This window comes from Streptopelia decaocto, assembly GCF_964273445.1.
Source record: "Streptopelia decaocto genome assembly, chromosome: 13".
Lineage (NCBI taxonomy): Eukaryota > Metazoa > Chordata > Aves > Columbiformes > Columbidae > Streptopelia > Streptopelia decaocto.
Window position 1 is genome coordinate 1,988,482 of NC_138668.1, and position 27,979 is coordinate 2,016,460.

The 27,979-nt window shown below is 56.7% G+C and overlaps 2 protein-coding genes across 7 annotated transcripts; one reads left to right on the forward strand and one right to left on the reverse strand.

Moving 5' to 3' along the window:
- Nucleotides 1-53: 53 nt before the first annotated feature.
- On the reverse strand, nt 54-15,406 carry LOC309445815 (lysosomal alpha-glucosidase-like). Of its 2 annotated transcripts, none has more exons than XM_082064935.1 (20): nt 15,279-15,406; nt 8,831-9,368; nt 8,485-8,630; nt 7,398-7,563; nt 6,800-6,896; nt 5,644-5,763; nt 5,280-5,398; nt 5,080-5,211; nt 4,185-4,295; nt 3,289-3,402; nt 3,038-3,122; nt 2,578-2,695; nt 2,092-2,225; nt 1,817-1,968; nt 1,498-1,646; nt 1,266-1,407; nt 1,035-1,133; nt 745-909; nt 519-665; nt 54-298 (listed from the first exon to the last, which is right to left on the reverse strand). In XM_082064935.1, the coding sequence occupies exons 2-20, from the start codon at nt 9,356-9,358 to the stop codon at nt 236-238; spliced, it is 2,787 nt and encodes a 928-aa protein (XP_081921061.1). In that variant the 5' UTR covers nt 9,359-9,368; nt 15,279-15,406; the 3' UTR covers nt 54-235. The 2 variants fall into 2 exon arrangements, with proteins under 2 accessions (XP_081921061.1, XP_081921060.1); XM_082064934.1 differs by lacking the exon at nt 15,279-15,406 and adding an exon at nt 11,038-11,144.
- Nucleotides 13,509-27,810, forward strand: MAFK (MAF bZIP transcription factor K). Of its 5 annotated transcripts, none has more exons than XM_082064936.1 (3): nt 13,509-13,643; nt 21,776-21,855; nt 22,916-27,810. In XM_082064936.1, the coding sequence occupies exons 2-3, from the start codon at nt 21,820-21,822 to the stop codon at nt 23,348-23,350; spliced, it is 471 nt and encodes a 156-aa protein (XP_081921062.1). In that variant the 5' UTR covers nt 13,509-13,643; nt 21,776-21,819; the 3' UTR covers nt 23,351-27,810. The 5 variants fall into 5 exon arrangements, with proteins under 5 accessions (XP_081921062.1, XP_081921063.1, XP_081921065.1 ...); XM_082064937.1 differs by lacking the exon at nt 13,509-13,643 and adding an exon at nt 14,528-14,576; XM_082064939.1 differs by lacking the exon at nt 13,509-13,643 and adding an exon at nt 15,507-15,640.
- Nucleotides 27,811-27,979: the final 169 nt, after the last annotated feature.

Genomic DNA, 27,979 nt, shown 5'->3' on the forward strand with positions numbered 1-27,979 from the left:
ACCCCGACCCACACCTTGACCCCCACCACCCACTCGGGACCGCGTGGGGTCACCCAGCCAAACCCCTGCCCCGCGCCCCCCCTGTCCCCAAGTCGTGCTGAGTGGGGCCCCCACGGCAGCAGGTGACAGTCCCCAGCGCCTCCTCCGTGGCAGCATCCTGGCCCCAGGGCTGGAGTGTTGAGCATCTTCTGCCCTGGTGGTCTGGGCGAGGCGGGGGTGACGCCGCGGCCCCCACTCACAGCCACCGCAGGGAGAAGCCCTGGCTGAGGCTGAGGCCGAGGTCGCTCACGGTGAGAACCTGCATGAGGACAGCAGACATCTTGGGAGCACAGGGATCCTTTCCCCCGCCCAGCTCAGCTGAGCTCTGCTCCCCCCGAACCCCGACATGGCGGGAGAGAGACCCCGGAGTCCTCACCCACCTCCTCCGCCATGGACCCTGCAACAGGGGCTGGGGAGGAGGGATGGACACCCCCAAGAGGAAGACCCCCAGGACAGGGCATCCCAAGCTGGGCCCATACCTGGTTGTCCAGGTAGGAAAAGGGCTTCTCCTGCCCATTCAGAAGGACCTTGCTGGGTGGTTCCCGCACCCCAAAGATGCTCAGCGTGTCAATGGTGACCTCAGTGGCCTCGGTGCTGGCGTGGAGAACGGTGGAGGTGAAGATGTTCTGCAGGAGGGGACAGAGTGAGCTTGGGGGGGCTGGGTGTCACAGGACCGCCCACCCTACCCTCCCCACCATGTCCCACCTGTGTGACGTTGAACACCAGGTAGGAGTAGCTGCCTCGCTCAAAGGTGTCCAGGCTCTCGCCATCATCCCAGAAGAGGTCCCCCCAGGCGGTGCCACTCGAGGATAAGGCCACAATGAGGCGCAGAGGGTTCCCCTGAGTCGCCTTGCTGGTGGTCCCTGGTTTCTGGGGTTCAAAGAGATGGGTGCTGTAGGGCTGCAAGCACCCGAGATAGGGTTTGGGAGCTGAGGCTCTGGTGGGGACACACAAGCTGTAGACAAGTCCCGGAGAGGTAAGAGGTGGGTGCTCACCTGTGTGGGCAGGATGGCACCCTCCCGCACATGCAGGTTGAGGTGCTCCAGGGGAGCTGACATCTTCAGCATCTCCCCACTGCTGTTCACTGAGGAGCCCTGGGCAGGCAGTGAGAGAGACACGGGTGTGAGGGGGCTATGGGCATGGCGGGGGGCTTGGGCACCCATGGGGGGTCGCTGGACTCAGCCATGTCTTCCCATCCACATCCACAAGACGGTCGAGCTCCTCACCGTGTAGAAGTCGTACCACACGCCTCGAGGGAGGTAGCCTGTGACCGAGTCCACCTCGGGCTCCAGCACCGGTGTCACCAGCAGGCTCCTGCCCCACAGAAACTGCCTGTCCAGCCCCAAGGTGGCCACATCCCGGGGGAACCTGTGGTGGGACGGAGACACCACTCGGATCAGCTGCTTCTCTGTGATCCAGCCAAGGCATCTCCCCAGCTCCTGGCAGGGATGCTCTTACTCAAAGAACAAAGGCCGGGCCACAGTGTCCCCTTGCAGGTGGGCACGGTGAAACAGGGTGTAGAGGAAGGGCAGGAGGGAGTAGCGGATCAGCAGCACGTCCTTCATGGCCGTCCTTGCTGCAGGGCTGAACACCGTCGGGTCCTGGGCCTGAGGTAGACAAGGGGAGTCGGTGGCCACCCCATCCCCATCCCTGCTGGGCATTCCCACTGCTCCTGAGCCCCCGCATCCCCCGTCCCACATCCTGTATCACCCATCTCACATCCCACATCCCACATTCCATCCCTGGGATGCCTCCCACCAGGCTTGCTGCCCTCGACCTTCTCGTTCTGGGTGTTGTGGTTACGGGCGAAGGGGTAGAAGGCGCCGAGCTGCATCCAGCGGGTGCACAGCTCCTCCGAGGTGCTGCCTGAGAAGCCGCAGATGTCCGCGCCCACCAGCGGGATGCCGAAGAGGCTGAAGCTCAGCAGCCCTGAGGGCAGGGACAGTCAGCAGGGTGCAGCAAGTTTTGGAGATGTCTCCAAACAAGCAGAAAGCTCGACGGAGCTGAGGGTGCTGGCAGCGGGGGGATCTGCATGCAGCCCGTGCCCCCCACCTGGGATGGAGTAATACATGTCCTTCCACTGGCTCCGGTTGTCGCCCAGCCAGTGCCCCGAGTACCGGCCCTGGCTGGGGAAGGTGGAGCGGGAGATGACGAGCGGGCGCTTCCCCCGGATCTGGATCAGTGCGCTGGAAGGCAACGGGGAGAGCTGGGGGCAGGAGGTGCGAGCAGCCCACCAGGAGTTTGTGTTATCCCCCAGCAGTGGAGGGGGAGGTCTGGCCCCACCGCAGCCCGGCATTGCCAGAGGGTTGGCCCAGGAGATACAAAGGTTCAGCACCAGGACCGGCCTCATCCACCCATTGCTCCCGGAGCAGCGCTGGCTCCCCTCCTCCCTCGGTTATTCCCATCCTGCAGGCTGTGACCAGCCAGAGCACCTTCTCTTCAGGTCTGGCACTCAAATCCTTTTCCAACACAGCCCCGAGCAGCAGGATTTTGTCCTGTCTCACCCCTAGGCTGGCAGGAAGCGGGATGCTTGGGTACCTCGCTGTGGCTTTGGCTTCCATCAGCCCATAGAGGTTGTGGAGGTTGTAGTGCACCGAGGCTTTCTGCTTGGCCGAGGCACACACCGTCTTTGCAGAGAGGGAATCGCCCAGCACGGCTGCCAGGAGGGAGCGGCGCGTTGGCACGGGGTGCTGGCGGGGTGCAGGGGGCATGAACCCCCACATTTGCTGGCTCCGAGCCAGCCCTCCCGCACCAGACCCAGCCATCACTGCCAACCCAGCGCTGAAAGCTCAGGCAGGTGGTCCCATTCTACACCCTGACATGGCCCTGACCAGTGTGCGAGGCTTGGGCATGGATACCGGCACACACAAGTAGGGATGGAGATATTCAGGGTATAAAACAGAGACACGATGGCTCTTACATATTGTTTTCTCCCACAACATTTGGCTGTCAGTAATCTCAAAGCACGTGGTACCTCCCGGCACATCTCCCTCCTCACCTGGGGTGTATGGGGGACTGTCAAGCTCTCCTGGCGGGCAGCCTTCTTCAGACCCATCCATGAAGTTGGATGGCTCATTCATGTCCTAAGCAAAGAAAATCATGGAGCGTTTTCAAAGGGGAGGTTTTGGGGATTAGCAGATAAGCCTGGAAAAGCTGCATTTGAGGGACAGACAGTCCTGCCAGGACACACATACTGGGTACAAGCCAAGCTGCTGGCAGGAGTGACCCAGGGGACAAGGAGGGACTTACGATCCAGAGGCCATCGAAAGGCACGTGGGCATGGAAGCGCTGCAGGTTCTCCAGCCACCACTGGTGTGTGTCTGGGTTGGAGAAGTCTGCGAAGGCTGTCAAGCCAGGCCAGACCTGTGGGGACACCACAAAACCATGGGTTGGGCACGGGAGGTTGGTGGGGGGCTACCAGGAAGAGCAGGGTGCACAGGGCTGAGTGTGCCAAAGGACCTGGGGGTGAAATGGGCAATAAGACAGAAGATAAACCCAGGCTGACTGCTTTGAGTCCCGGATGCTGCACGCACAGCATCCCTCCAGCCTTCCCGGTACACGGGAGCCTCAGGATGCTCGGGACCCCCCGCGGCCGGTGAAGCAGCTGCTCTGCCTCCGCCTGCACGACCACCACCACCACCCAGTCCAGGGCACGCCAGGGAAGAGCTGTGATTTCTCTGCACTTTGCCTCATTCCAGAAATGTTGGCCAATTCATTTTCCCCCATGTTTTCAGGCTATATTAAAAGCCCCCTCCTTGTAGATGCCAAGGGAGAGACGGTGGGAGCAAATGGGGGACAAACTGGGAGGCAACTGCTGCAGAGCAGACCTGGAGGAGTGTGCCCATCATGGACAAACCTCCCCTTGCTCCAGAAACGGGAAGGCAGAGAAATCAGATGACCGTCCTCGGGCAGCACCGCCGACTCCGCTAAACTCATATGACTTCCACGGGTGCCTCAGGGGCTGGTTGTGGGGCCGGCAGAGCAGCCGGGAGGTGACACGCGAGGCTGGGGCTGAGCCAGGCTCTGGCAACCATCCTGGAGAGGCTCCTCGGCCGCTTGGCTTTCCCTCCACCCCGAGGGATGAAATCTCAACCCTGCTATTGCACAACCCCATGCAGCTGAGATTTCCCCCCGGAGCTCCTCACCTGCCCGATGAGTGGCTGCCCTTTGGTGGTGTTGAGGAACAAGCCCCGTCTCAAGGCTTCATCAAAAGGCCAGTAGGAGCCGTTAGGGCTGGTTCTGCTGATTCCAGGATCCTGGAGATGGAGCAGAGGGTTAGTTAGTGCCTTTCCCGGCTGACCATGGCCCCTTCACCCTGCCGGGCCGGTGTGATTCAGGGAAGATGACAACCCAGATGGAGTCAGCCAGAGCCACACACGGCGGCTGGTTCCCCCATGGGGAACAGAAACTTGCTTCAACACTCCCAGGCATGTTTTCTAAAATGCCACTTCTGCAAGTCCCTGGGACCTGTCTGGGTGTTTTGGGGAGGAGGGGGACAAATACAGGAAATCTTGTGCTTATGCAAGAAACATCAGGTCACAGATAGGCTTGGGTTACAACAGGGAGTTCAACAGGGAGGGCCCCCAACCTTTCCCTCCCCAGGAGGGCCCCCAGTCCCCACTGCCCCCAGCAAGCAGAACCTGCATCCCCTTTCCTTGCAGAGGGAAGAAGGGAGATCACAGCCGGGTCACAAGATCCCAGCACCCGTGGGGATGTGGGGGCACCCGAGCCCAGCACCCACAAGTTGGACAGCCTGACCCACAGTTCCCCAGTTCTCTTGCCCACAGGGGACAGGGACATCCTTGAACTCCTGCAGCAGGCAGGAGCACAGCATGAGAACCTGGCTTGTGCTCCACAGTTCCTGCGTTAGGAGGACTTCCAGTGGCAGTTTACAGCTGCCCATCCAGCACTGGGGACCAACCTCAGATAAAAACCTCCCAGGCCAGGGATGCTCAGCCAGGGCAGCTAGCATCCCTTACACCTCTGCTTTGCATCCCAGCTCTGAAGTAACGACAACACAGGGGAAAGGATGGGGAGTACCAAGATCATAACGTAGCGCTGCCCGTGTTTGTGGAGGTCTTCCACCAGTGACGGGAGAGAGGCAAAGTTCTGGGGATCGAAGGTGAAGTCCCGGTACCCGTCCATGTAATCGATGTCATTCCACTGCGCATCCTGCAGGACAGAGGCTCAGGGATGGGGGACAGAGCCCGGACCCCCCCTCCACGGCTCTGCGGTGTTACCTGGGGGATCTGGTAGTTCCTCATGGCTCTCACGGTCTGCCAGGTCTCGTTGCTGGATCTGTAGCCCCAGCGGCAGAGGTGGAAGCCGAGCGCCCAGAGGGGCGGCATGGCCGGGAAACCTACAGCGGGAGAGACGGAGCATGGATGGGGTGTCCCAAGATGACAGCAGCAGCTTGAAAGGACAGGAGGGGAAGGGGGAAAGGAGGTGACTGTTGACCCCTGATGTGCTGCAAGGGCTGGGGATGGGAAGGCTGGGGACTGCTGACTACTCCCCAGCTGAGAGGACTGGGGATGGTGGTGGAGACAGGGATGGGCATGTGGGGAAGGTGCCCACAGATGGCCATACTGGGGTGCAGGCACTTACCTATCACCTGCTGGTACTGCTGGATGACCATGTTGGGGTCAGGCCCCAGGAAGATGTAAAAATCCAGCACCCCCCCGATGGTCCTCCAGGTCAGGCCTGGAGCGGGCTGCAGGGCCACCTCTTTGCAAGGGGGAGGGAGAGAAAAACATGGTGAGAACTAGGGAGCATCCCCCAGACCCTGATCCCCACCGTAGGGACCAGGCAGCAATCCAGGTAACACTCATCTGACAACAGGGGAACAGAGAAATCCCTGCCTTGCACTCAGCGGATGTTAAATGGGTATCTGGGCGCTTAAATCATCACACCTAGGGATATCTCTGCTTCACATGGGAAGAAAGCTCACTGTCTTAAAAATGTGCTCTTTAAACCTAAAGCTGTGCTGTTTTCCCAGCTCCTACTTAAAGACCAAATACATGCAGGGAGTTCCTTTGTGTCCTCCACAAAAAAATCCCCTCCAAAGTGAATCAAGAACTACTTGTACAAGTAAGCGTGGGGTAGGAAGGGCTTTCTTGTGTAGGGCTTTTCACACCAACAAGCCCCCAACCCTCAGCTCAGGAGGTTGCATCTCCCCCATGCTCTCCCATGAGCTCCTCCTCAGGAGCATCAATGCATAAAGCTGAGAGCAGCTGGAGCTACAACTGCACAGCATCGTCCCAGCTGGCTGCAAACAGGGACAGGTGGTCACTGGTACTGTCCCCAACATGACAAGGGGCCCGCGGGAGCTGTTGTGTCATCAGCTGGCACACACGGGAGGATCCCACGGGCACAGCTGGCGGAGCACAGCTGGGCAGAGCGCGGGCAGCAGTCGGCACCCCCGGCTGCACCCCCGCCGTGCCACGCTGCCAGGCCTGGGGGCAACGCCGTTTCGGGTGGAGGGAGAACAGGCACGGACCTGCATGTGAGGGACTTGCTTTTCCAAAGGCAACTCGGCAGCTGGGCGTGTGGTTAAACTGCTCAGCAGTTGCTAAAGAGCCTCACCGTAGCCAGGAAACAGATGGCTATGCTCAATAACGGAGCCATCAAACCACATCTTTCCCTTTTATGGCTTCCTCTGGCCCCAAGTTCCTGAACCGGATGCTCCAGCAGCTCCCATCTGTCCCCATCTGCTGGGTCATCATCCAGGGACGAGCCCACCAGGGTCCCCTGGGACACCTACCCATCGCATTGCTGTTGAGGAGGAAAACGCCGTGAGCATCTCCACCCTCCTCCATCAGCAGGTAGAAGGGGTGAGCGCCGTAGAGGTTGAACGATTCCTGCAAAGAGAAGGTGCCGGGTGAGAGAGCAGCTCCCAGGCAAAGCGACAGTCCTGTTTCACTGCAAGCAAATAAATGTTCCTGTGTTTCATCTGCTGCCACCACCTAATCAGGCATCTGTGTCCCTCCGTGGAGGACAAGGCGAGGGATGAGGACCATTTTGGAGCTGTGCTGAAGGCCATGGAGGCTGCTTCTTCCTCACAGCTCGGGGTCTGCTTTGAGCTGGGCAAGGGGGAAACCTCCTGCCTCGCCACAACCTGTTGCATGAGCAGCAGGGTGGAGCGGAAAACACCCGAGGCCCTCGGAGTGCCAAGAGCGTTTTGTAATTGCTCTGAAATCCTCCCTGGCACATATCTGCTCATCGGCCTCGACCAACCCCGGCCTCTCCCAGCGCTGCTGCCCACCCTCCTGCCATGTTTTCCCAGGGCTTGTCTGATGCACGGGAGAGCTGCACCCCCATCCTCGCCCCCTGCACCCCTGCGGGGATGGGGGAGATGGTACCGTGGGGGGGACGTCGCGTGCCCACAGGGTGAGGGTGTTCCAGTCCAGGCTGTGCAGGAGGCTGCCACGGTGCTCGCCCAGCCCGTACAGGAACCTGGATGGGAGCGACGTGGCTATTTGGAGAAACTGGTCAGCGAAGATCAAGGGGGCCACGGTGGTGTTGAGCCTGCCAGTGCGACATCAAGGGAGAGACTGCGTCAAGAGAGCATGCTGGGATCCATCTGGATCCATTTTCCTACCAACAGCTAACCCCTTCCCTCTCGAAGCATCCCAAGGGCCAGTACGGCAGCATGTCCCACCTCGCATCCAGCCCAAACACCTTGGCCCAGGTGGCAAATTTGGGTCTGGGCGGACGCAAGGCACAGCCCAAGCCTGAACCAGCCTGACCCAGCACGGCGCAGCCGTGCCTTTGACACCAGAAGTTTCCACCCAGGTTATTATTAACCACCCAGGCATTGTGGCAGTGGGGTTTCTCAACCTGGTGTCACTGATAAGAAGCTCCTAAGTAAAGTACAGACCACAGGTATGAGCGAATGGGAAGGAGGAGGAAAGGATGGGATATCAAACCATCTGGTCATACAGCAAGCAGCCACTGGTGCTCACCAACAGCTTAGTATAGGCAAAGCCATGGAGGTGGCTAAGAGCAGGGCAGCAAAGCCACCTGCAGTCCTTTTCCACAAAAAGCCTGGAGCCATGGGTGTCCCTATAACTTGGACAGCTGGGGAAACCCAAAAGTGAGGTGAAACAGGGTAATCCACAACCCTTCAGTGGCCCTTTCCCCAGGCCACCAGGTCCCTTATTGGTGACAATGTTTGGCTGCTGTAGAACCTGTCAAGGAATTGGGGCATCAGGAGGTTTTTGGAGAGGTGCTGATCCCACCCAGCCCCGCCATGGCCACAACACGCACATGGCCAGCCCATGGGGCCAGGAAGCGACGTGCTGTCACATCCCCAAGGGAGCACTGCTGGAAGGATGAAGACAAAAAGTAATTATCAGCTGGAGATCCTGCAGTGTGCTTTTCCCTAAGGAAAAAGCTCTGGGAAGAGTGTGGAGCCTGCCTAGGGATGCGGAGGAGATGAGTTCTTACAGCACCGTCCCTGTCGCCCTGCGCCGCAGCAGCAGCCCAAAGGGGTCCCGGGAGAAGTCCAGGCTGTAGATGGGGTTTTCTGCTCTCTTCATCGCCCGGGGAACCTCAAGGGGAACCTCGTACCGTGGGCTGGCTGCATCTGTTATCTGCAAAAGGGAGAAAACGTGCTAAAAAGACCAGCAAAGCAAGAGGCCAAAGGGTTGGAGATGCTCATTGAGGCCACATTCAGCCATGCCTGGAGCACAGGAGCTTCCAGACTTGGTCTGAGCAGAGGATGGTCACCTATGGGATGGAGGGTGCAGGAACACAGTCATGAGCTTCGGGAGGCCACCAGTGGGGAGCTCACCTTGACGTGGAGCCGCGTGTCTGTCTCAAACTCCACGTCCAGCCTCAGCATTTTGATGTCCCGTGGGTAATAGGCCTTCTCCCTCCGCACCAGCAGCCCCACCATGCCCAGCGCCGTCTGGTTGAGGCTCTCCAGGGTGTAACTGGGGAAATCAGGGGGGTAGAAGCACCAGGGCACCCCCCGCTTGCCCCCCGCGGGTGGGGGGCTCTCGATGAAGCAGCATCCCCGACTTTCACAGAGCTCCTGGGTCACCACCACATGCTGCTCTGGGTAGCAGTCAAAGCGGTGGCTTTCGGGTACCAGCAGACATTCGGGGGGCAGCGCAGGTCCAGGCCAGCCCCTCGATACTTGCCGCAGCACCCAGACGGTGACGGCGCTCAGCAGCACGGCGGCCAGCAGCAGCCCGCTGCCCACCCAGCACGGGGCCAGCTTCCCGCGGCCGGGGGGCGCTGGGGCGGACCCTTCCTCCTCCAGCTGGCACGACGCTGGCTGCGGCACCGCCGTGGTCAGCTTCTGGTACGACTTCATCGTCCTGGTGCTGGAGCGAGGGGGAGATGGAGGCAGGTGTGAGGCAGTCATAGAATCATTTTGGTTGGAAGAGACCCTCAAGATCATCAAGTCCAGCCGTTAACCTAACTCTAGCACCAAACCATGTCCCTAAGAACCTCATCTCCACATCTTTTAAACTGGGATGGTGACTCCACCACTGCCCTGGGCAGCCTGTTCAATGCCTGACAGCCCTCCCCGGGAATAAATTTTTCCTGATATCAACTAAACCTCCCCTGGCACAACTTGAAGCTGTTTCCTCTCATCCTATCACTTGCTACTTGGGAGAAGAGACCAACCCCTCCAAGCTCCTTTCAGGTAGTTGCAGAGAGTGATAAGGTCTCCCCTCTACCTCCTTTCCTTCAGGCTAAACTCCCCCAGGTCCCTCAGCTGCTCCTCATGAGACTTGTGCTCCAGACTCTTCACCTGCTTCATCACCCTCCTCCGAACTCTTTCCAGCACCTCAATGTCTTTCTTGTAGTGAGGGGCCCAAAACCAAACACAGTATTCAAGGTGGGGCCTCACCAGTGCCGAGTACAGGGGGATGATCGCTGTCCTAGTTGGAGGGGGAGAGCTTGCCCAAGCCTTGAGTCCAGCTTCCCCACTCCCAATGCCCGCAGTTCAGGCAGAGCCTACCTGCCTCTGCCTGCCTCGGCACCCTGCACCCCTGGCTGAGATGCAGGCAGCAAACGCAGCAAAGCATGGCTTTGCCATCGTTGGGTGGTCCTGACCCTGTCGGAGTGCGGGGCGATGCTGCCACACAACTCTGTGGCAGCCCCGAGACAAAGCACCATCTGCCTGAACCCCATCTGCTCTTGGGGGGTGGCAGAGCAGCCCCTCAAGGAGTTTTTCCTGAGTCTGAACGTATGGGCTGCAGCGTTTCTGGAAGCTGCAAGGAAAACCGAGCTCCCTCTGCCCGTCAGAGCAGAGCCGTGGCACTGGGAACCACGGCTCCAAGGTGCAGAGCATCTTCTGCTCTGAGCATCCTCCGCCAGCACACAAATCCCTGAGTCAGAGGTTTTAGCCCCAGGGACGGCAGAGGATCTGCTGTCAGTTTTTGCCTCCCACTAATAAAATCTGATTTTAGCAACATCTCAGGCAAACATCTCCCAGACTGTAAGTAAAGGAGACTCCCACGCTTAGGAGATCCCAGCACCTTGAACAAGAGACACAACTTTCTTCTCTCCCTCGCAAACCACAGGCACTCAGACCCTGCTCTCCTCCGCCCTGCAAACTGCAAAGGCTCAGCAAAACGGCTCGCCCCGAAAAGCAGATTTTATTCCCCGGCAGCCTTCCCCCAGCTGCAGCACTAAAATAGCTCAACCTGCCAGGGCCTGGCTCCAGAGCCACCCCAGTGCCTGCCCCACGCAGCTCCTCCGCCTTATGCAACCGCCAGTCGCTCCCCCACGCATGGGGCGCTCCGGGGGCGGCAGCACCCACCCGCCGCGGCCGGCGGGCACCGTCGCACCCGGTATGCGACCTCTCGGCATGCCAGCAGCCCATGCACCCCTGCTCATGCCAGGCCACCCCGCGGGGCCACCCTGCAGCGGTGGCATTTGCGGGAGGGGGACACCGCCAGCGCCTGCAGCCGGGAGGTCCCCAGCCCGGGGTCCCTCTGCCCGGCCGGCCTGGGCCCCGCTCCGGCCGTGCCATGGGCTTACATTCACGTGTCTCCTCTTGACATTGTGGCTGCGGGCAGGCAGGGGGCAGGCGGGCAGCGGGCGGGCAGGCGGCAGGCAGCGCTACCAGCCGCTGCGGCTCTGCCTGCTGCACCGTAAAAACCCCACAAGACGCGCGGCTCCTACCGCTGCTCTCTAGTAGCAGCGCCTCCCCGCACGGCTCACCACTTACTCCTTTGGTCTGTGTGCTTTGGGTTTATTTGTTTGTTTGTTTGCTTTGTGTGTGTGTGTTTTTTAAATAAATGTATCTACACTTAATGCTGTTCGAAAGGCCCAGGGTGGAGAATATGGGAGATTAGCAATTTTTTAGGTTTTCCCCAGCCTGAATGCACACAGGGTCTCAAAACTCATCATCTTCTAGGGCGAGAGCACTTTACCCAAAGCAGCGTCAAAGACGTGCCTGTGCTGAATCCTGCATTGTGGCTTCAGGAAATTGTGATGCTGGGTGTGTTTTGAGCACATAGTGGGTGGGCTAGAGCCACAAAACCCCACACTTCCCAAAGCAAAGCTCTTTTTTCATCCAGGCTTTCACCAGAGGTCCTCTCTCCCATGCGCTCCTTTTAATCTGTTTGATGAGTGTATATAATTGCACACTCCCTGCCCAGGCTTTCCCTCTCTTGGGGGACTGGAGAGCTGCTTGTTGTTTACTATCAAAGGCCACTGCGGTCTAAAGGTCAGCAGCAAAGGACAACAGACCTTTGGAGCAGAGTAGCTTTCCCCAGGGAATGAAAACAAAAAGTTAAGAGCTGTTGTGAACAGAACAATTCACCCAGAAACAGTATTTTGGGTAACACAGCCACCTTCTTTCTCCATGCCATATGTGACCTGTCAAATCCATGTTGTTGCAAAGTCGAGGGAAAATACCTCAATTCTTGTGAGCCCCACAGAGCTGTCACCATAGAGGATGAGACCCTTAGCCGGGACACAGTCAGCCCATCCCTCCTGCCCTTAGGGATGTCTCGGCCTTGGATGATGCAGGATGGCTCTGACCACTCCCGATTATTACCAACCGGACAGCGCACAGGGGCAAGTGGCCATGCTGGGGACAAAAGTGGCCAAAAGGCTCCCAACTCCACATCCCTCTCCCTGCTTGTCTTGGATCTCTGAGCCACCAGAACCCACCATGGATGTAAAGGAGACCTGCAGACACACCTCAGAGGCATCAGTGGGGACCACAGGGATGGTTGAAATCAACTTTCCAGCCCCGAGCTCCCCCCATCCCCATGCTGAGGGCAGGTTTTCAACCAGAGTCTGCAAATCCGGGAGAGGTGGAGGCCAACGCTGTTGCAGTCACACTGGGCGGCAGCTTTGTGCCAGTGCCTGGGAGGTGTAAGCAACCTCATTAGCTCAGTTCCAAAAAAGAACAGGGGTTTCTTAACAACAGGGAGGTGCGTGTCCCTGAGCTTCACTTCAGCCAGGGCTCACTCTGGCTGCACAGACCTGTGGGGCTGTGGCAGGTGGGCAGGTCACCATGTTTTGCAACTCACATTGTGCAAAGGGAGCAGCGAAAGACGGGATCTTACTTAAAGCCTCAACTATGGCCCCTAGGTCTGCTCCAATTAGGATATTTGGGCCCAAGGCTGGAAAGCATGAATTGCACAGGGCTGACACAGACTTTCTAATATAGTTATGAACACAAAAAAAATCAAAGAGAGCCCAGTTTTAATGGAGGCCATTGGGTTGGGTCAGCCACCTGTGTTATTACATTTTTGGATGCATTTTCATCACTGTTGGGTGCTCCCAAGGTCTGTAACGTCTCTCACCCCATTGGGGTCAGGTGTTGTGTTAGCATGTCTCACAATTGCACAAGCAAAGAGTGAGCGTTGGGCACAAGATCTGGCCCCGGGGCAGGATTTGGCCCTGCAGCATTGTCGGGGGGGGGAAGTCTGGGACCCGGGTGGGCTCTGGGACCCGGCGATGCCAGGGCAAAGCTGGTCCGGTGCCCGGTGGAGGAGCGCAAACCCTGCCAGCGGCCGCCTCGTGGAGCCCGAGAACCAAAACAGCCTCTGAGCACCCCCGAGAGCCTCCCGGTGTCCAGGACACGCTCCCCCACCGCCGCCTGCCCCGGCCCCCTGCAAACCCACTCACGTGAAGGTACAAAACCCCACGACCACACCGCGCCCCGCTCCACCGGGGCCACTCCGGGCTAAACGGGAGCTTTCGGAGAGGGGCCCCCAAGGGCCCGGGGAGACCACGGCCTCCCGGGGCCGGTGCTGGGCGCCGCACACCCCGCACCGGGGCGGGAGGCGCCTCCGTGACGGCGCCATGCACGCCCCGCCCCCTTCCCCGCGCCCTTCCCCATGAATGAACCGCGCGGGCGTGGCCGGGGGAGGTGACGCGTCGCCGCCGGGGCGGGGCCGGGCCGGGTGACGCGCGGCCGTGACGCGCCATGCCGGAAGCGGCGGGGGCGCTGGTTGGTCGGCGGCGCGGCGGGGGGGAGGGGGCCGCCCCGCGCTTGTTGTTGTCCGCGGGACTCGCTGGCAGGGAGGGAGGGAGCCGCGCAGCGCCCCCGCCGCCGCCCCTGCCGCCCCCCCCGCCGCCCCCCGCCGCCGCCCCCGCCCCGGGCGCGCGTTCCCGCCGGCACGCAGGTGAGGAGCCGCCCGGGCGCGGCGGGGCGGGGGGGTGGAGCTGGGGAGGGGGGGGTGGAGGGGGGCGTGCGGCCGCGCGCTGCCGCCGATTTGGGGAGGGAGGCGGGGGGGGGCGCGGGTCGGTCTGCTCTGGCTCGGTCCGGTGGGGTCCGGTAGGGCGCGGGCGGGCGGGGCGGCGGAGGTAAAAGTGCTGAGTCACCACCGCGCCGGGCACGTGGTGCCGCCGCCCCTCGCACCGGGCCGGGCGCACACGTGGGGCGCGGCGGTGAGGGGCGCGGGGCGGGGGGAGCGGGGTCGCGCTGCCGAGCGGCACCTCGGCCCGGCCGCCTCCGAGCACCTTGGGAGCCGCGGCGGGGCGGGGGCTCGGCGGGACCCGCGGTCACACCTTCCCCACCGCTCCGCACCCCGCGCGGGGCCAGCGGCGCTCAGCCGCCACGGGACGGGCCCGACGGGGCTCCCCCCGCACCCGTGGGGACACGGGGCTTAGGGACCCCTCGGGAAGGGACGGCGGGTCCGCGCCTGGGCGGTGCGTTCCTCTCCTTGTTATTATTTTTATTCCCCCCCCCGCCCCGGGGTTGAGCGCGCTGCCTGCCTCTCAATGGTTCTTAAAATACATGTGAGGAAACCTGTTGTGACGCCGCGCGCTCCGCTGTCTAAAAATAGCAGCTTTTGTAGTACGGAGGGAGCCGGTGCGGTGGCCCCGGTGCGGTGGCCCCGGTGCGGTGGCCCCGGTGCGGTGGCCCCGGTGCGGTGGCGGCCGCGCTGAGCCGCTCCCCGCCCCGCCTTATCGGGCGGGAGCAGCCACCGGTGGCAAACGCCGGCTGGGCTCCTCGCTCCCCGGCGGATGGGCTGTGGAGGCGGGGGGGTTAAGGGCTGAACGGGGGGTTATCTCTCTGGAGCACGGCTTCTTTTTTTGGGTCGAAAGAGGGAGAGGTACGTGGTGCGTTCGGGCTGGTCCCGGAGCTGGCGGGAGGGGTGTGTGTATGGGGTAAGCCCTGAAAGTGGGGTGTTGTGGGGCAGCCTGGGGACATGCTGGTGGGAGGAAAGGCGACGGGGACATTCTGGGAGCGGGTGCTACCGTGTGACTGGTGGGCGCGGGGCAGTTTGGGGATTTAGTCAGAAATGGGGTGGGTGGGGGAAGCCTCGTCTGAGCGCCCGGCGAAGGCAGCGGGGGAACATCCAGGCCACGAGCGAGGGGAACTGAGATCTCCAAACTCTCCCAGTGTGGCCGGGTCTGTTTGAGAAAGACTTTCCTCCTCTTCTTCCTCAGGCTGAGCGCCCGCTCCCCTCCCTCGTGGGCTGCTCCGCAGAGGATTTACTTTACAGATTCTGCCAAAAGCAGGCCATGAGGTCTCAAATTAGGAACGAGCCCCACTTCGGGCAAAGTTGTTACAGAAAAGGGAAAGGCCTCCATTTTCACTTTCACTTGGCTGCCCCCTCCGTCACCAGCATAGTCCTAAAGCTGAGCTGGGACTGCGGAGGCAGAGGGAGGAAAGTGTTTCCCCGGAAAGCCGCACGCCTTTTTCTTACACTTTCAGACTTAATAATCCCTGTCGGTGGCCGCGCTCAGCCCCGCGCCCCAGCCCGGCGCGTCGCACCGCAGTGCCGTCGGGGTTTAGCAGCGAGTGAGATTACCTTGTGGTTCTTATTTATTTTTGCCCACTGGTGAAACGGGTGCGCGTTCCTCCGCGTTCCCACTCTCCTTCCGTGTGTCCGCGGTGCTGCCTGCGGAGAAGCCGTCCTCGTGCAGTCACTTCCTCGGGCTGACGGACGCCGCGGCCGCCCAATGGCAGCGCGCAGGGCTGCGCGGCGCCGCCGCTAACTCTGCTCCTTCTCGGCCGAGGTGCCGGTCCGGCGATCCAGGGCGACGGGGCGATTCCCGCAAGGTTGGGGCGCGCAGTGATTCTCTGTCAGGACACCCCGCTTGCTTCAGCAGCTCTGAGCTTGTCAGGGCTTTGCACCTGAGCTATTAGATGTTCCAGGCTATATTGCGCCAGGTTTGTACCCTGCTTGGCAAGTGTTTCTGAATCAGAAATTTGTTAGCTCTTTTCCCTTTGCTCGCCTGTCAAGGACAGCGTGACTTGTCATATTTTATCTCATTTCTGTGCCGTCGCCCGTCTTGGCAATCTGTTGCAGCAAAGGAGTTCAGTACCGCTGTGTGCCTCCTGAAAGGGAAAAATACAGATCGGCTCGATACACTCTGATTTCCATCAACGTTGGAAGATGATTAATGGCATGGAATGCGCCGCAGAAGTTGGTATTGAAAATCTCTAGCTGTGTGAGATGTTTGGGAAGCAAAGAAAGGACAGCTGGGAGCACTGGCCCCCGCAGCAGTCGGGATTTGTGGGATAAGCTCACTCGCTGATCATCTTTGTAAACATCCAGCTGTGAAATACTTGAGTGGTGCTCGCACTTTCAATTATCAGGAAGTTTCAGGCTCAGCACCCTGTAGAGATGAGCAGGCAGTTTCCACTTCTGTGTGAGCTGTTGTTTCGGGCTGTCTCCAAACTCGGGCACAGAGTCTCTGGACATGAAGCAAGCGCAGGCAGCGCGGAGCTCTGTGACCGTCCACACACGGACTTGGTGGGGGGAAAAGGCAGGAACGAGAGCGATTGCCCTGCTGCTGAGCTCCTGAGTGAGGGGCAGGTTGTGTAGCGAATCTCAGTGCCTTGCAATATTTAAGGACCCTGAATAGCGATGCCAATATGTTCCATTATTAGCAGTCGGTGAAGATGCCCGATGCGTTGGCTGGCATGTGGGGTCGGGAGCAGTCAAGTTGGGAATCCCAGCTCTGCCCCAAGGTCCATCTGAGCAAGTTATTTGCTACGCTGTGGCTCAGCCTGGCTCTCTGTAGGAGCTGCATCTCTGGGCTAGTGATGCTGAGGTGTAATTCTGGTGTAGCTCCGTCACTGCACTTCTGAGTGCCTGATGGAAAAAGCGCTGTGTGCTGGTCAGCGCCGGGGCCGTCTGCCACATACCTTTCCCTTCCAGCCACCTACTCCATGAAGTTTCTGAGGTGACACGCAAGCGTACCCTCCTGGTGCTGCGTATCCTCCTCTCCCAAACCACAGGCTCTCTGCAGCATCTGACTAGGTTGTTTACCAAACCACTGAAGACTGTCTGATCCATGTCCAGGCTTCCCCAGAGAGCGCCTCAGAGAGCTGTGTCCTGGCAGCTCTCAGATGCTCTCTGAAGGTTCCTGAGTCTCCTCTTTGCTGCTGGATGCTGGTTCCGATCCATAAGGGAAATGGAAAACTGGCCAGCTGGGCGAGGGCTGTGTGGAGCTCCTCTAGAACAGTAAACAGTGACTCACCCCCTCCTTGTGTCTTCTCTCTCTTCATGTCAAATATATTGCCTCGCATATGCTTCTGCTCTCTGATTCACACCATCAGCCTGTCCCTCCCTGTTCTCCTTACAAATGAGTGACAAGCGTCAGTCTGCCTCGCAGGATGTGTGAAGATTGTCAGAGCAGGAGAAGGGCTTTCTGAATGATGGGGAGAGGGAGGGCGCTCTGCCTACCACGCTGCAATGTGCCGGGAACCCGCGCCGTTCCTCCGAGCGGCACAGGCACGGTGATGAAGATTTAAGCATCTGTAGTTGCCTTCACCTGTCAGCTCTGACGTTATCCTTGGTATGCACATCTGTTTGGCTAGCGCTCTGGAGCTGGGAATAACTTTTGGATGAATGAGAAATTTGGGGAACTTTACTAAAACGACTGCCTGGGATTTATATCGCTGCGTTTGGGAATGAGTAGAGTATTCCCTGTGTAACTGCCAGTGCTGGATTGAGACGCGATGGCAGAGATCCCCATCGCTGCTTGAACCTTACTCTGTTTTTCTGCCCTCTGGAAGTCGTCGCTGGCCTGGCTGAAGGTGAGGGTTGCATGTTTTCAGCTTGCTGTACGTGTCTGAGGATGAAAGCTAAACACCAGCAGGGCTGGCTGCCAGGCACTCATGTTCTGGCCTGGGTTGTCTTTCAGTGTAGAAAGAGTTCTAAAATTCGAGTTCGTCCGCAGTTGTCGGGTGTCGGCAGTGACTTTATAGTAATTCCTTAATGCGTAATGCGCTTTGAAAGCCCTGTAGCGTGGAAAGTCTGAAATCTCATTCTGGCATGTTTTTCTTTCTTAATTGCAAGCCTTGCGTGGAAAGCTCTGTCCTACCTCTGCCTGAGTCAGGCTTTCTGCCCGCTTCCCCTTTCAAAGTAAAGGAGCTGGGGATCTCTAGATGGTCCAAGCTGAGACCATCAGGCTTGGGATGTCAGCTGGAGACCTCCAGGTTTTTGGGAGGATGTTGCAAGGGGCATAGGAGTGGTCTGAGAGAGGGAGATGGTGTTGGCAAGGCTCTCAATGGGTAACTTCATTGCAGAATTACAAGGGCTCTTTATGCAACCCACAGTCAAAACACTTGCTTTAAATACAAGCATGGAGCTGCGCTGGAAAAGCCTTTGCCCCTTACAGTTGGTGTATTACTACTCGCCGCTTTATTTATGCAGCGTTCGAAGTGTGTTGTACAGCTTAGAGAACAGAGATGTAATGCGGTCCTTGTTCCAAAAAGCTGAGCTCCTAATTTTAGCTGTGATGCAGCAAATACAATTAAGAAAAGAAGGGCAGGAATAGGGTAAAGACTAAAAGGGTTCTAGTAATCAAATCGCAGGCAGGGTCCCAGAAGACCCCTCTGCAGCATGTTTAGGGGATGCTGCTGGGTATGGCACGTTTGCAGGATGGTTTATGATTTGTGTTGCGGGGTTTTGCCTTCTAACCACGGGAGATGCTGTGCTGATATTAGTTGGTTTTTTTGGTAGCTGAGCAGTCCCAGATAGTCCTGACGAGAAGTATTTTGCAAGCGGGGAGATGCGGTCGGGGCCCGGAGGACTGTTGGTGAGGGTTGCGAGTGTTGTGTTGGTTTCAAGCGCAGCCTGGACCACACCTGAGGGTTCACCTGGTGCGGAGATAAGACGCGCCCTGGCACTCGTGTCTGACTGCATCACTGAAGCCTGTTTGCTTCTGCTTGCGCTACCAAATCCTGCCCTTAGGGTCAGGGCAGACCCCCATCTCCCACCCCTGTTTGAAGGGGGTCCCGCATCACGATTCCTGACAGTGCCCCGGATCTCCTTGCTCATCTCTGTGCCAGCAGCAGCTCTGGCACGTTGTCCCTGGTGCAACAGAATCATAAAATGGTTTGGGTTGGAAGGGACTTTCAAAGCTCATCTAATCAAACCCTCTGCCGCGAGCAGGGACATCTTCGGGTTGCTCAGGGCCCGGTCCAGCCTGGCCTGGGATGTCTCCAGGGATGGGGCATCCACCACCTCTCTGGGCAACCTGGGCCAGTGTTTCAGCACCCTCGACAGGACGGGTCTCAGCCCGTCTCAGAGGGGTGCCGGCCCATCCGGGGTGCTGCTGCGTGCGGGGCGGGACGAGTGCGGCACGAGACCCTGCATCGAGCACAGGGGTGTCTGTGCCTTCCCCCAGGAGTGTGCGGGGTCAGATGTTCCTCTGACGACACGGAGCAACAGGTGACCAGAAGGGGTTTGGTCAGGTGGAGCTGGAGCATTGCTGGGGGTGGCAGATAAGCCCACACGCTGACCCCCACCAGAGACAACCTCACCTCTGCTTTTCCATGATATCTTACATTTCTTTCCATCTGTGTGCAGCCGAGCGGCCCTGTTCAGTTTTTCCATCGGCTGGCGTAGAAAGCGCTTTGAAGCCGGGCTGGGTGAGGATCAAAAGGCTTTTTGTGTAATCGGTGGGTGTGACGGGTCTGTCGTCGGCCTCCCCCTCCTTTTTGACTTTCCTTTTCCGCTTTTAGCAGCGCGGAGCGCGCCAGCGGGACGGCAGCGCGCCCCTTTCCTTGTAGGGATGGGGGCGGCCGGGGAGGGAGGGGGATGCCGAGGGAAGGAAGAGTTTCTGATGCTGTGGGAATGTGAGCTCTCAAACTCTGTAAACAGCTGGTGACTCACTGCATAACTATGGCACCAACTGCCTGCGCGGCCCGACGCGCTCTGCGTCTGCAGGGAGGGGGCTGCCGGCCCTTTCCTTTATGCACTGGCAGCCTCTCTGCTCTCCCGAACTCGCCAGGACGAGGAGCTTTTTCCTTCCTCCTCTGTGCTAACACCTCCGCCTGCGCCTCCGGCCTGGAGGTAGGGGTGGGCGGCGGAGGGGAAGCGATGGACGGCGAAAGGGAGACGCCTGCGCTCGCAGGAGATCCTGCCCGCAGCCAGCGCTCGTGCAAAACACGCAGGGTGGCATCAGCCAGAGGTCAGGAGCGTCCCCGTCCCTCCGAGGTGGCTGCTGGGGACTGGGACTCGCTGCCTTTCCCCACGTCCAGCCCTGGTGATGAGGAGGCAGGGGCTGCTGGATTTGTGCCCAGGGTGGGGTTTGGCGCTGGAGGAGAGGAGGGAAGGACTCGGGGATGCTCTAGAAAATGCAGCACGCACCAGTTGCTGTAAGTGGTCCATTCATCACGGAGCATCTTGGCTTGTGTGCTGTGCGACTGTCCTTGTCCCTCCTCCAGACATGGAGAGCTGTGCTGTCTGGAGCTTAAAAATAGAGGAGGCACCTAAATGTACTCCCTAATATATCTAGGATAGTATCTCACGGCTTTGCACTTACGGGATTGTTTTTTTCTTTTATTCCTCCGTGCTCTTCATCTTGTTTTTTTACGTAAGTCGTGTGACGATGAGGTGTCTTGACTGATAAAATTCAAGTGACAGCAGCGCGGGCTGAGCCGGCACCTTCACCCGCATGGCTCCCGCTGGCCCCGCACCCCACCTTTGTGTCCCCCCCAAATCCCGCCTCCCCCTGTTTGCAGATATGAATGAGTTTGTTTACTCTCCGACGACCTCGTGATGTCTTTGCACAGACATGACCTGAAGTCATTATTGCTTTTGGGCTTCTCTGTTTCCATGGCGACTGTCTCCGGGTTGGCTACTTTCCCAAGGTCACCATGGCAACTATCAGAAGGGAATCATGCTTGGGATGCTTTGGCTGGATTTTTCATGAATGATTAGGATGTGTGACACGATGCAGACGTGGAAATGGGGAGGGTTTGGGCTGGGCTGGAGAGGCGGGGGAAGAGAGAGGACTCCCGCCAGACGGGCTCTGCGGTGCCGGGGTGCGCAGCCCTCGAAGCCGCCCTGCGTTCGGGGGGGACCAGCGCCTCGCACCCTCCCCGCTGGGGAGCGATAGGCAGAGGCTGTGATGGTGGCACGGCTGCGGTCGCCTCTCTGGCGGTAGGTACCCGACGGACCCGCGTGCTGCCGTCACCGCGGGGCCAAGGGCTTGCGTGGAGGCGCGGGCAGGTGGATTCTCTGCGAGGCGTTGATGTTAGAGGTGCAGTCGCTGGGTAAGGTGAGAGTGAAGGGCAGCGTCTCAGCAGGGGATGGTCTGTGTCAGCGTGGACACGCTTCCACGTCACTGGAAGCATCGGGCAGGTCAGCTCTCGCAGCCTGGGGCCGAGAGGATCCCTCTCGGGAAGCAACAGTCTTGGTGGGTTGGGAGAAGCGAACTCCTGCCTTGCTTTGTTGTCAGGGGGGCTTTTGTTTCTGTTGTTTGGCTTTTCTGGTGGCGTCTCCTCTGGGTGGGGATGGCGCTGAAAGCAGGTTACAAACCAGGCAGCTCCTTTCTGGGTTGCTGATTCAATTTTGAGCCGGGTTAATAATAATCAAAATAAGAACGAAGGGAGTTGTTGTCTTGTGGCTTTCCAGCGCCTTTTATGAGCGGAGGTAACTCTTAATTCAGTCCCTCGTAGGCCATTTGGAGCGTCTGGGATTCCTGCGGAGGGTGGTGAGCGAGGTCCTGGGCTCCCCTTGGGAAGGGCTGCACGTCGCAAGGCAGAGGATGGTGTTGGCAAACGAGAGCTGCTGTCCTTCCCCCATCCCTGCCCTGTTTTCCCTGCTGCATCTTGCTGTAGTTAACAGCAAAATTCGAAGTCTTTAGCATTAGAAAGTCATGCACTCGTCAATGCAAATTTCTTTTCACTGTATGGGGTAAACACTGGGATGGATTCAGAGGTGGGTTTTAAACAATTGTGTGGCTGTTTCTTTTAATGGTGGCTGAGTTGGGGGTTTGGACGGTGTGTTGGGTGCCTTCGTCTCTGAGGTGACTATAACCTGAAAATCTTGTTTTCTTTTTCCAGTTGCAATTTCTGAGCGGTTTTGTCCGGAAGACTGTGCTCAGGTTATGACGACTAATCCCAAACCGAACAAGGCGTTAAAGGTAGGGAAGCGGGCGGTGCTGGGTGGCGGGGAGGCTGTCACAGAGCCATACATGACTGTCCTTCTTCATCCTTAGACTCACAAGAGGATGTCCATACAACTTCCCACTATCGACATATAAAGTTAGGGTAGAACAAAACCGACAATACGCAGAGAGAAGGGTAAAGTCTCGAGGATGGTGTGAAGGCTAGTGCATCCTGGTTACTATCCAAGAGACTTTTTACTATAGCAGGTCTTGGCAGCATCCTGAAACCAGTGCTCCCAGGCCCTTAGGACTGGGAGGCACTGGGGAAAAGGACACGTCCAGCTGGTGTCTTTCATATCCATGAAAAATACCTCAGACACACCATATTGATGGCAGTCTGTGCAGGTGTTGTTGCAATTTCTTTTCAGTGTCTTGGCTCTTCATTCCAGGCGTCCTGCAGTCTCTGAAGAGACAAAAGGATGATGTCTCAAAGGTTCTGAAAAATGGTTGTGGCAGCAAACCTGCTGGAGAAAAAGGCCTTGGTGTCTCTCATGTAATTTCAGAGCCTGGCCTGTGCTCCAGGAAAACCAAATCAGACTGTGGTCCTTTAGCCAAGCAGTTCTGGTTTTGTTCAGTACTTGAATGAACAGTCTTCAACAAAAAGCCACAAAATGCTGAATTAAACCCTGTGTACAAGTGGCTATTCTGCTTTTGAGGTACTGCACTGGTTTCCCAGCATAATCCCGGGAAAAAGTGTCATCGTTAGCATTCAGTTTGAATTCTGGGTCCTGACAAAGGAACACAAAGGGCTTCAGTCTGCTTCACATGTATCTCCTTAAAAAAAATCATGCTGGGTGTGTAAGGCTCAGTGCTTTCTCTGACTCAAGAGGGTGACCCAAACCCAGATGACAGCAGCGCTTGGGTCTCTGCTGTGTTCAACCCAGATGTCTCAGTGGAGCACGTGCCCTCTACAGTGCTTTGGGGGTGTGTTCCAGGTAGGGGTGTCACACTGCTGAGGGGTGGCCGGTCTCTTTGCTGTCCAGAGCATCCCGTCCACGCCGGGCTGCTGCTACCCCTGTGCTGTTGGTATTTACAGGTAAAGGAGGAGTCAGGAGAGAATGCCCCAGTGCTGAGTGATGATGAACTCGTGTCAATGTCCGTACGGGAGCTGAACCAGCACCTGAGGGGTCTCACCAAAGAGGAGGTCATCCGTCTGAAGCAGCGGAGGCGCACGCTGAAGAACCGGGGCTACGCTGCCAGCTGCCGCATCAAGCGTGTGACTCAGAAAGAGGAGCTGGAGAGACAGCGGGTCGAGCTGCAGCAAGAGGTGGAGAAGCTGGCCAGAGAAAACAGCAGCATGAAGCTAGAGCTGGACGCCTTGCGCTCCAAGTACGAAGCACTCCAGACCTTTGCTCGTACTGTGGCGCGAGGGCCTATTACCCCGACCAAAGTTGCCACCACCAGTGTCATCACCATCGTGAAATCAGCCGAAATCTCATCCAGTTCTGTGCCGTTTTCAGCAGCGTCCTAGTGCCCTCGGTGGGGGGGGAACTAGCAGCCTTTCAGAGGGGAGGGGAGAAGGCTCTTATGCATTGTTCCGGAGTCCTTGGTCACGGCAAGAATTGGCATTTTAACGATTCTCTTCCAAAAGTGCAAAAAAATTAAGAAAAGAGAAGGAAAAAAAACAAACAAACAAACAAACCCACCAAACCTACAAAGAGAACTGAACTGGCTGCTTCTGTCTGGACTCAGTGGCTCCACCGAGCTCTCGTGTCCAGGATTTGAGCTCTGTACGCAGCACAATTGCAAGATCTGCTTCCTCCTTCCCCTGCCTCCCCAAACCCCTCTCGGCCGTGGGGCAGCTTTCCAGCTGGGAGAAGATACCTGAGGAGCCTTCGGAGTCTTTGTGAATGATGCTCAAGAGCCAGGAACACATGGACCGTAGAAATCATCGTGTGAGATGAATGTATGGGGAAAAAAGAGTTTCCTTTAGTGGCGTCCTACTCCCCGTAAGAAGGGTCTCCCCCACCTTCCCCTCTTCCATCTGGTGTTACAAGGGCAGGGCTATAGGCTCCTTGGATTAGATTTCATCCTGCTATGAATGGATGGGAGCGGGAGGACGTTGGAGACTAATGCTTGGGTCTGACCACACCCGTTAGGAGTAACCTTTTGTTTTCAATCTATGCTGTTAAAATATGGAAAAATATATATTTTACATATTTTAATATGCCCCATTACCTGTGTGGCCTATAAACTACATCGCAGCTTCCTTTATTCCAAGCCCAAGTTTCCCGATAGCTCCTTCCCTAAGGTGTGCCTGTGAATTGGGTATATTTATGCAGTTTATTTCTTCCAAATGATCCGCGATCTTGAAATGGTGACTTTTTTTTTTTTGGTTTTTGTTGTTTTTTTTTCTGGATTCACTGAAGCTTAAGGGAAGGAGGCACAGTAAATGCTGTGAAGAGCCGTGTGGTGGGGAGGAGAAGGGGAGACGAGGAGGAAAAATGCTGCAAGTGCGAGCAGGTGGAGGCAGAACTGTCGGCGAGAAGGTGGCCAGTTCTGCTGGGATCAGCACTATGAGAAGGGGCTTTGTGCAGAGCATTTCGGGAAGATGTTTTTAAAGCACTGAAGCGTAACTAGAGGGCAAATAGCGTTCAGACGGGAGGAGAGAAGTTGCAGAACCTCCTCCTTGACAAAAGCATTGGTAGCGTAGCGATGGACATCCCAGCCGGAGCGCTGGGCTCACCAGTCTTGGACCAGGGAAGGGCTGTGGGGAGGTGGGACAGGAGCTGGAAGAGTCTGTTCCTCTCTGTAGCACATCAGGCGCTGGAGTTGGGATCCAAAGAGCACAGTGGACAGCCCTCGGTGTTCAGCCTGTGTGAACGTGACCCTGAAACTTGACGCTTTCTCTCGGGGATGGGTGAATTATCCCCAGAGGCGCGCGGAAGGCAGGACGGGAGATCGGTGTGTGTAGGGGGTGGAAGGGTTGGGATGGAGAAGTCGTTCGTGTGGCTCTGAGCAATGGTTTGGGAGAAGGATTCTGGCTCGGCAATGGGCAGGAAGTGGGAAGCCAAAAGGAGAGATGATGAAAAGATGAATGTTTCCAGGTCACTGTAAAAAAACAAAAAAAAAAAAAAAAGAAAAAAGAAAAAAAAAGAAAAAAGAAAAAAATAGCTATGTTGGTGTTTGTGTGTTTTGTTGTTGTTCGTTTGTTTTTCTTTTTGAAGTAGGAAGGAAAAGGGACTGTGAGTTTCGCAGGGCAGGTCAGAGACTTGTGGGATGGACGATGCCTGTTCTCACACAGGTGAGATGAGGTTGCTGAGGTTTGAGATGAGGAGCAGAGCTTAGAGGATTTGGGCTCCAGAACAGAAAGCAAAGATCACGGAGAACTCGTGAGCGTTTTGAACTGAAAAAGCATAATCAAGTGCCACAGTTGTTGCAAAGGGGACAGTGAATTGGCATCCGACACCCAGTATAATTTGTTGTTTGAGGCTTTGTCTTGCCTTGAATGGCAGTAAGTTTGTAGAAATGTAGTGAAGCCCTACTTGTCATTGGAAGAAGTTGTTAGCTTGCTTTTTTAATTCTATTCTTTTTTTTTTTTTTTTCACCTTGTCATTGGAGTCTCTGGATTTCCCAGGAGGGTCCTTTGAGAAATAGGTTAATGAAAAGAGAAACCTCAGCCTTGGTTCTCGTTCAGTCCTCGACATCCGTGACCTTAGTGAGCCAGAAAGGGTGTCGCTGCCAGGCTTCCCGGTGGCTCGTTCCCCCGCCGGCTCCACGCGCCGGGGAGGGGAGCAGGGACTTTCCTTCAAGTGATTTTTCCAACACGTAGAGTGTGGGTGACACTTGGCGTTACCTCATTTCTCCTCCGCTCCCTCCCCGTCTCCGAGCGGGCAGATTGATGTCCTGTCTATCAGTACCAGTTATCGACTCCCACAGCAGAAGCTGAGGAAGAGAAAGATGTTACTGTCATTTCCTGGTCCTCTCATGTTCTCCAGCTCACAAACATTGGAAACTTTTCCCAGACCTTACAGGTGCCTCCGAAAACAGGCGAAATGGAGCCTCCTGGCACTGTTGGGGCTTGAGATGAAAACCTTGATGAAAAAAAGGCCAGTTGACTTGAAAATGCCCAAATGCTTCCAGTCTTTAAAACAGCTCCAGAGCTCCGTAACATTCCTGGCTAGATAGGAACACCCTTGGCTGCCCTTGACCCCCCCGGCCGGGGAGATCAGACCAGTCGCACTGAGGGGGACGGAGGTCGAACTTTGTTCCGTGAGGTCTTCTTGCTGTTGGAATGAGTTGAGAAACATATCTTTACGTGGCACTTCCCTTGTGGCCAAGTATTTCTCTTATTTTTTGGGGTTTTTTTCCAGTTCTTGGAAGGGTGCCAAAGGCTTGTCCAAGTGATTGCTAGTTCAGTGCCGCTAGGCACTTAAATCTCTGGTCACTCGATAAAGAACAAGAGGCCTGGGTGTTGTTAAAGCTGTTGATACCATAGCCATGGTAGGTAATCCATATTGGATATCCATAAGGACCACATGGAAATATTTAAAGAGAGAGAAATATATATATATAAATATATAATTATATACATTTTATCGTACAGATTTTTCGTAAAAAAAGCAACAAAAATAATAATAATAATAATTTTTTTTTGTTCCAAGTTTGATACTGTAAATCTTTATTAAAAGAAATTGCCAGTCCAGGGCTCCCTGGGTGGTGACCTGGAGGGGAATGAAATGTCCTGGCTAAACTTCCACAGAGGGATCAGAATCGCAAGGTAACGTGGAGGGAGGAATGACCCGAAAAGCTGTTGTCCGCATTGGGGGCCCAGCTCCTCCACCCTGGAGGACCCTGCAGCTTGGGGTTGGTGCATTGCATTCCTCTGGAGTTCGGTTTGTTGCTGTTTGGTTGTTTTATTTTCTTATATTATTATTTTGTTTTGTTTTCCGTCCCGCACTCGCCAGCCCGACCCGTGGGGCGGGAGCTGCCCCAGCCCTGCCCCTCGCGTGGCTCTTGGATGCCGCGGTCCCTTCTCTGCCCTTCTTTAATGTGTCCCCCACCCTGCCGAGGAGCGGGGGGCTGTGGGTTTGAGCGCTGGGATCCCCTCCGCCGGGCCTGGGGTGGTTTTGTGTTGTGCTTCGTTTCTTTGTTATTGCTCCCCATGCGCAGCGTGACCTGGGCGGGAGGCAGGAGAGGAACCAAGCGGGGAGCGGGGGGGACAGGGCTGTCCTCGTCGCCTTGCGTGCGCCGTGCTGGGCGCTCTGGGCATCTCCGCGTCCCTTAGGAGCGAGTCAGCTCTCCGCTCTTGCCCAACCGTACAGACCGCACAGAGCGAGCTTGGAGACCCGGGTGACAGCGCAGCCCCGGAGGGGACAGGCGGGCGCGACGCCACGGGGCGGTCAGGCCGTGGGGTGGCTCAGACCCGGGGAGGACAAGAAGGTGGCATTTTACTTTTTGTTTGGTTTTGTTTGTTGTTTTTTTTTTTGTTTTGTTTTGTTTTTTTCTCTCTCGAATCATTTAAATTCATTGTCATGATTGTTTTTATTTAAAAAAAAGAAAAAAAAGGAAAAAAAAGAAAAAAAAAAAAGAAACAAAACAAAACCGAAAAACTTTTGTAATGTGGATTTGTTTTCCTTCGTCTGTATTTCAGTCTGCTGGGGTGTTTCCGTAGATGGTGGATACTTGCTTTCATTTTTTTAATGATAGAAGTCTTCTGTTTTAAGTTGTTTTTTATCACCAGCTCATTCTATCCTCTGTGGTTACTCAGTAATTTCATTTCAATATTTATTTTTGTGCTGCTTTTTTATTATAAAATAAATTATTGATATACCAAGCAATGTGGATTCCTGTTTGTAAGGCGAATAGCCCTGTGTATGTGTCCATTACTTTCTCTTGACAGCCACAACGTAATTTATTGCTGTAAATTTAGCTGCAGTGACTGGTTTTTTTGTACCTTTCCAATAAAGCATTTTCTGGTTTCAGAACTTGCCCTGGTCTATGGTCAGCGTTTTGGAGCTTGAATTGATCTTCAGTGGAGGGATTTCCTTGGGATTTTGTGTAGGAGACAGCTGGAGGAGGAGACAGCTGAGGCAGTAGGTTGGAGGCAGACGGGTGCGTTGGCCCAAGTTGGAATTACAGGTAGGATTATATATGGTCG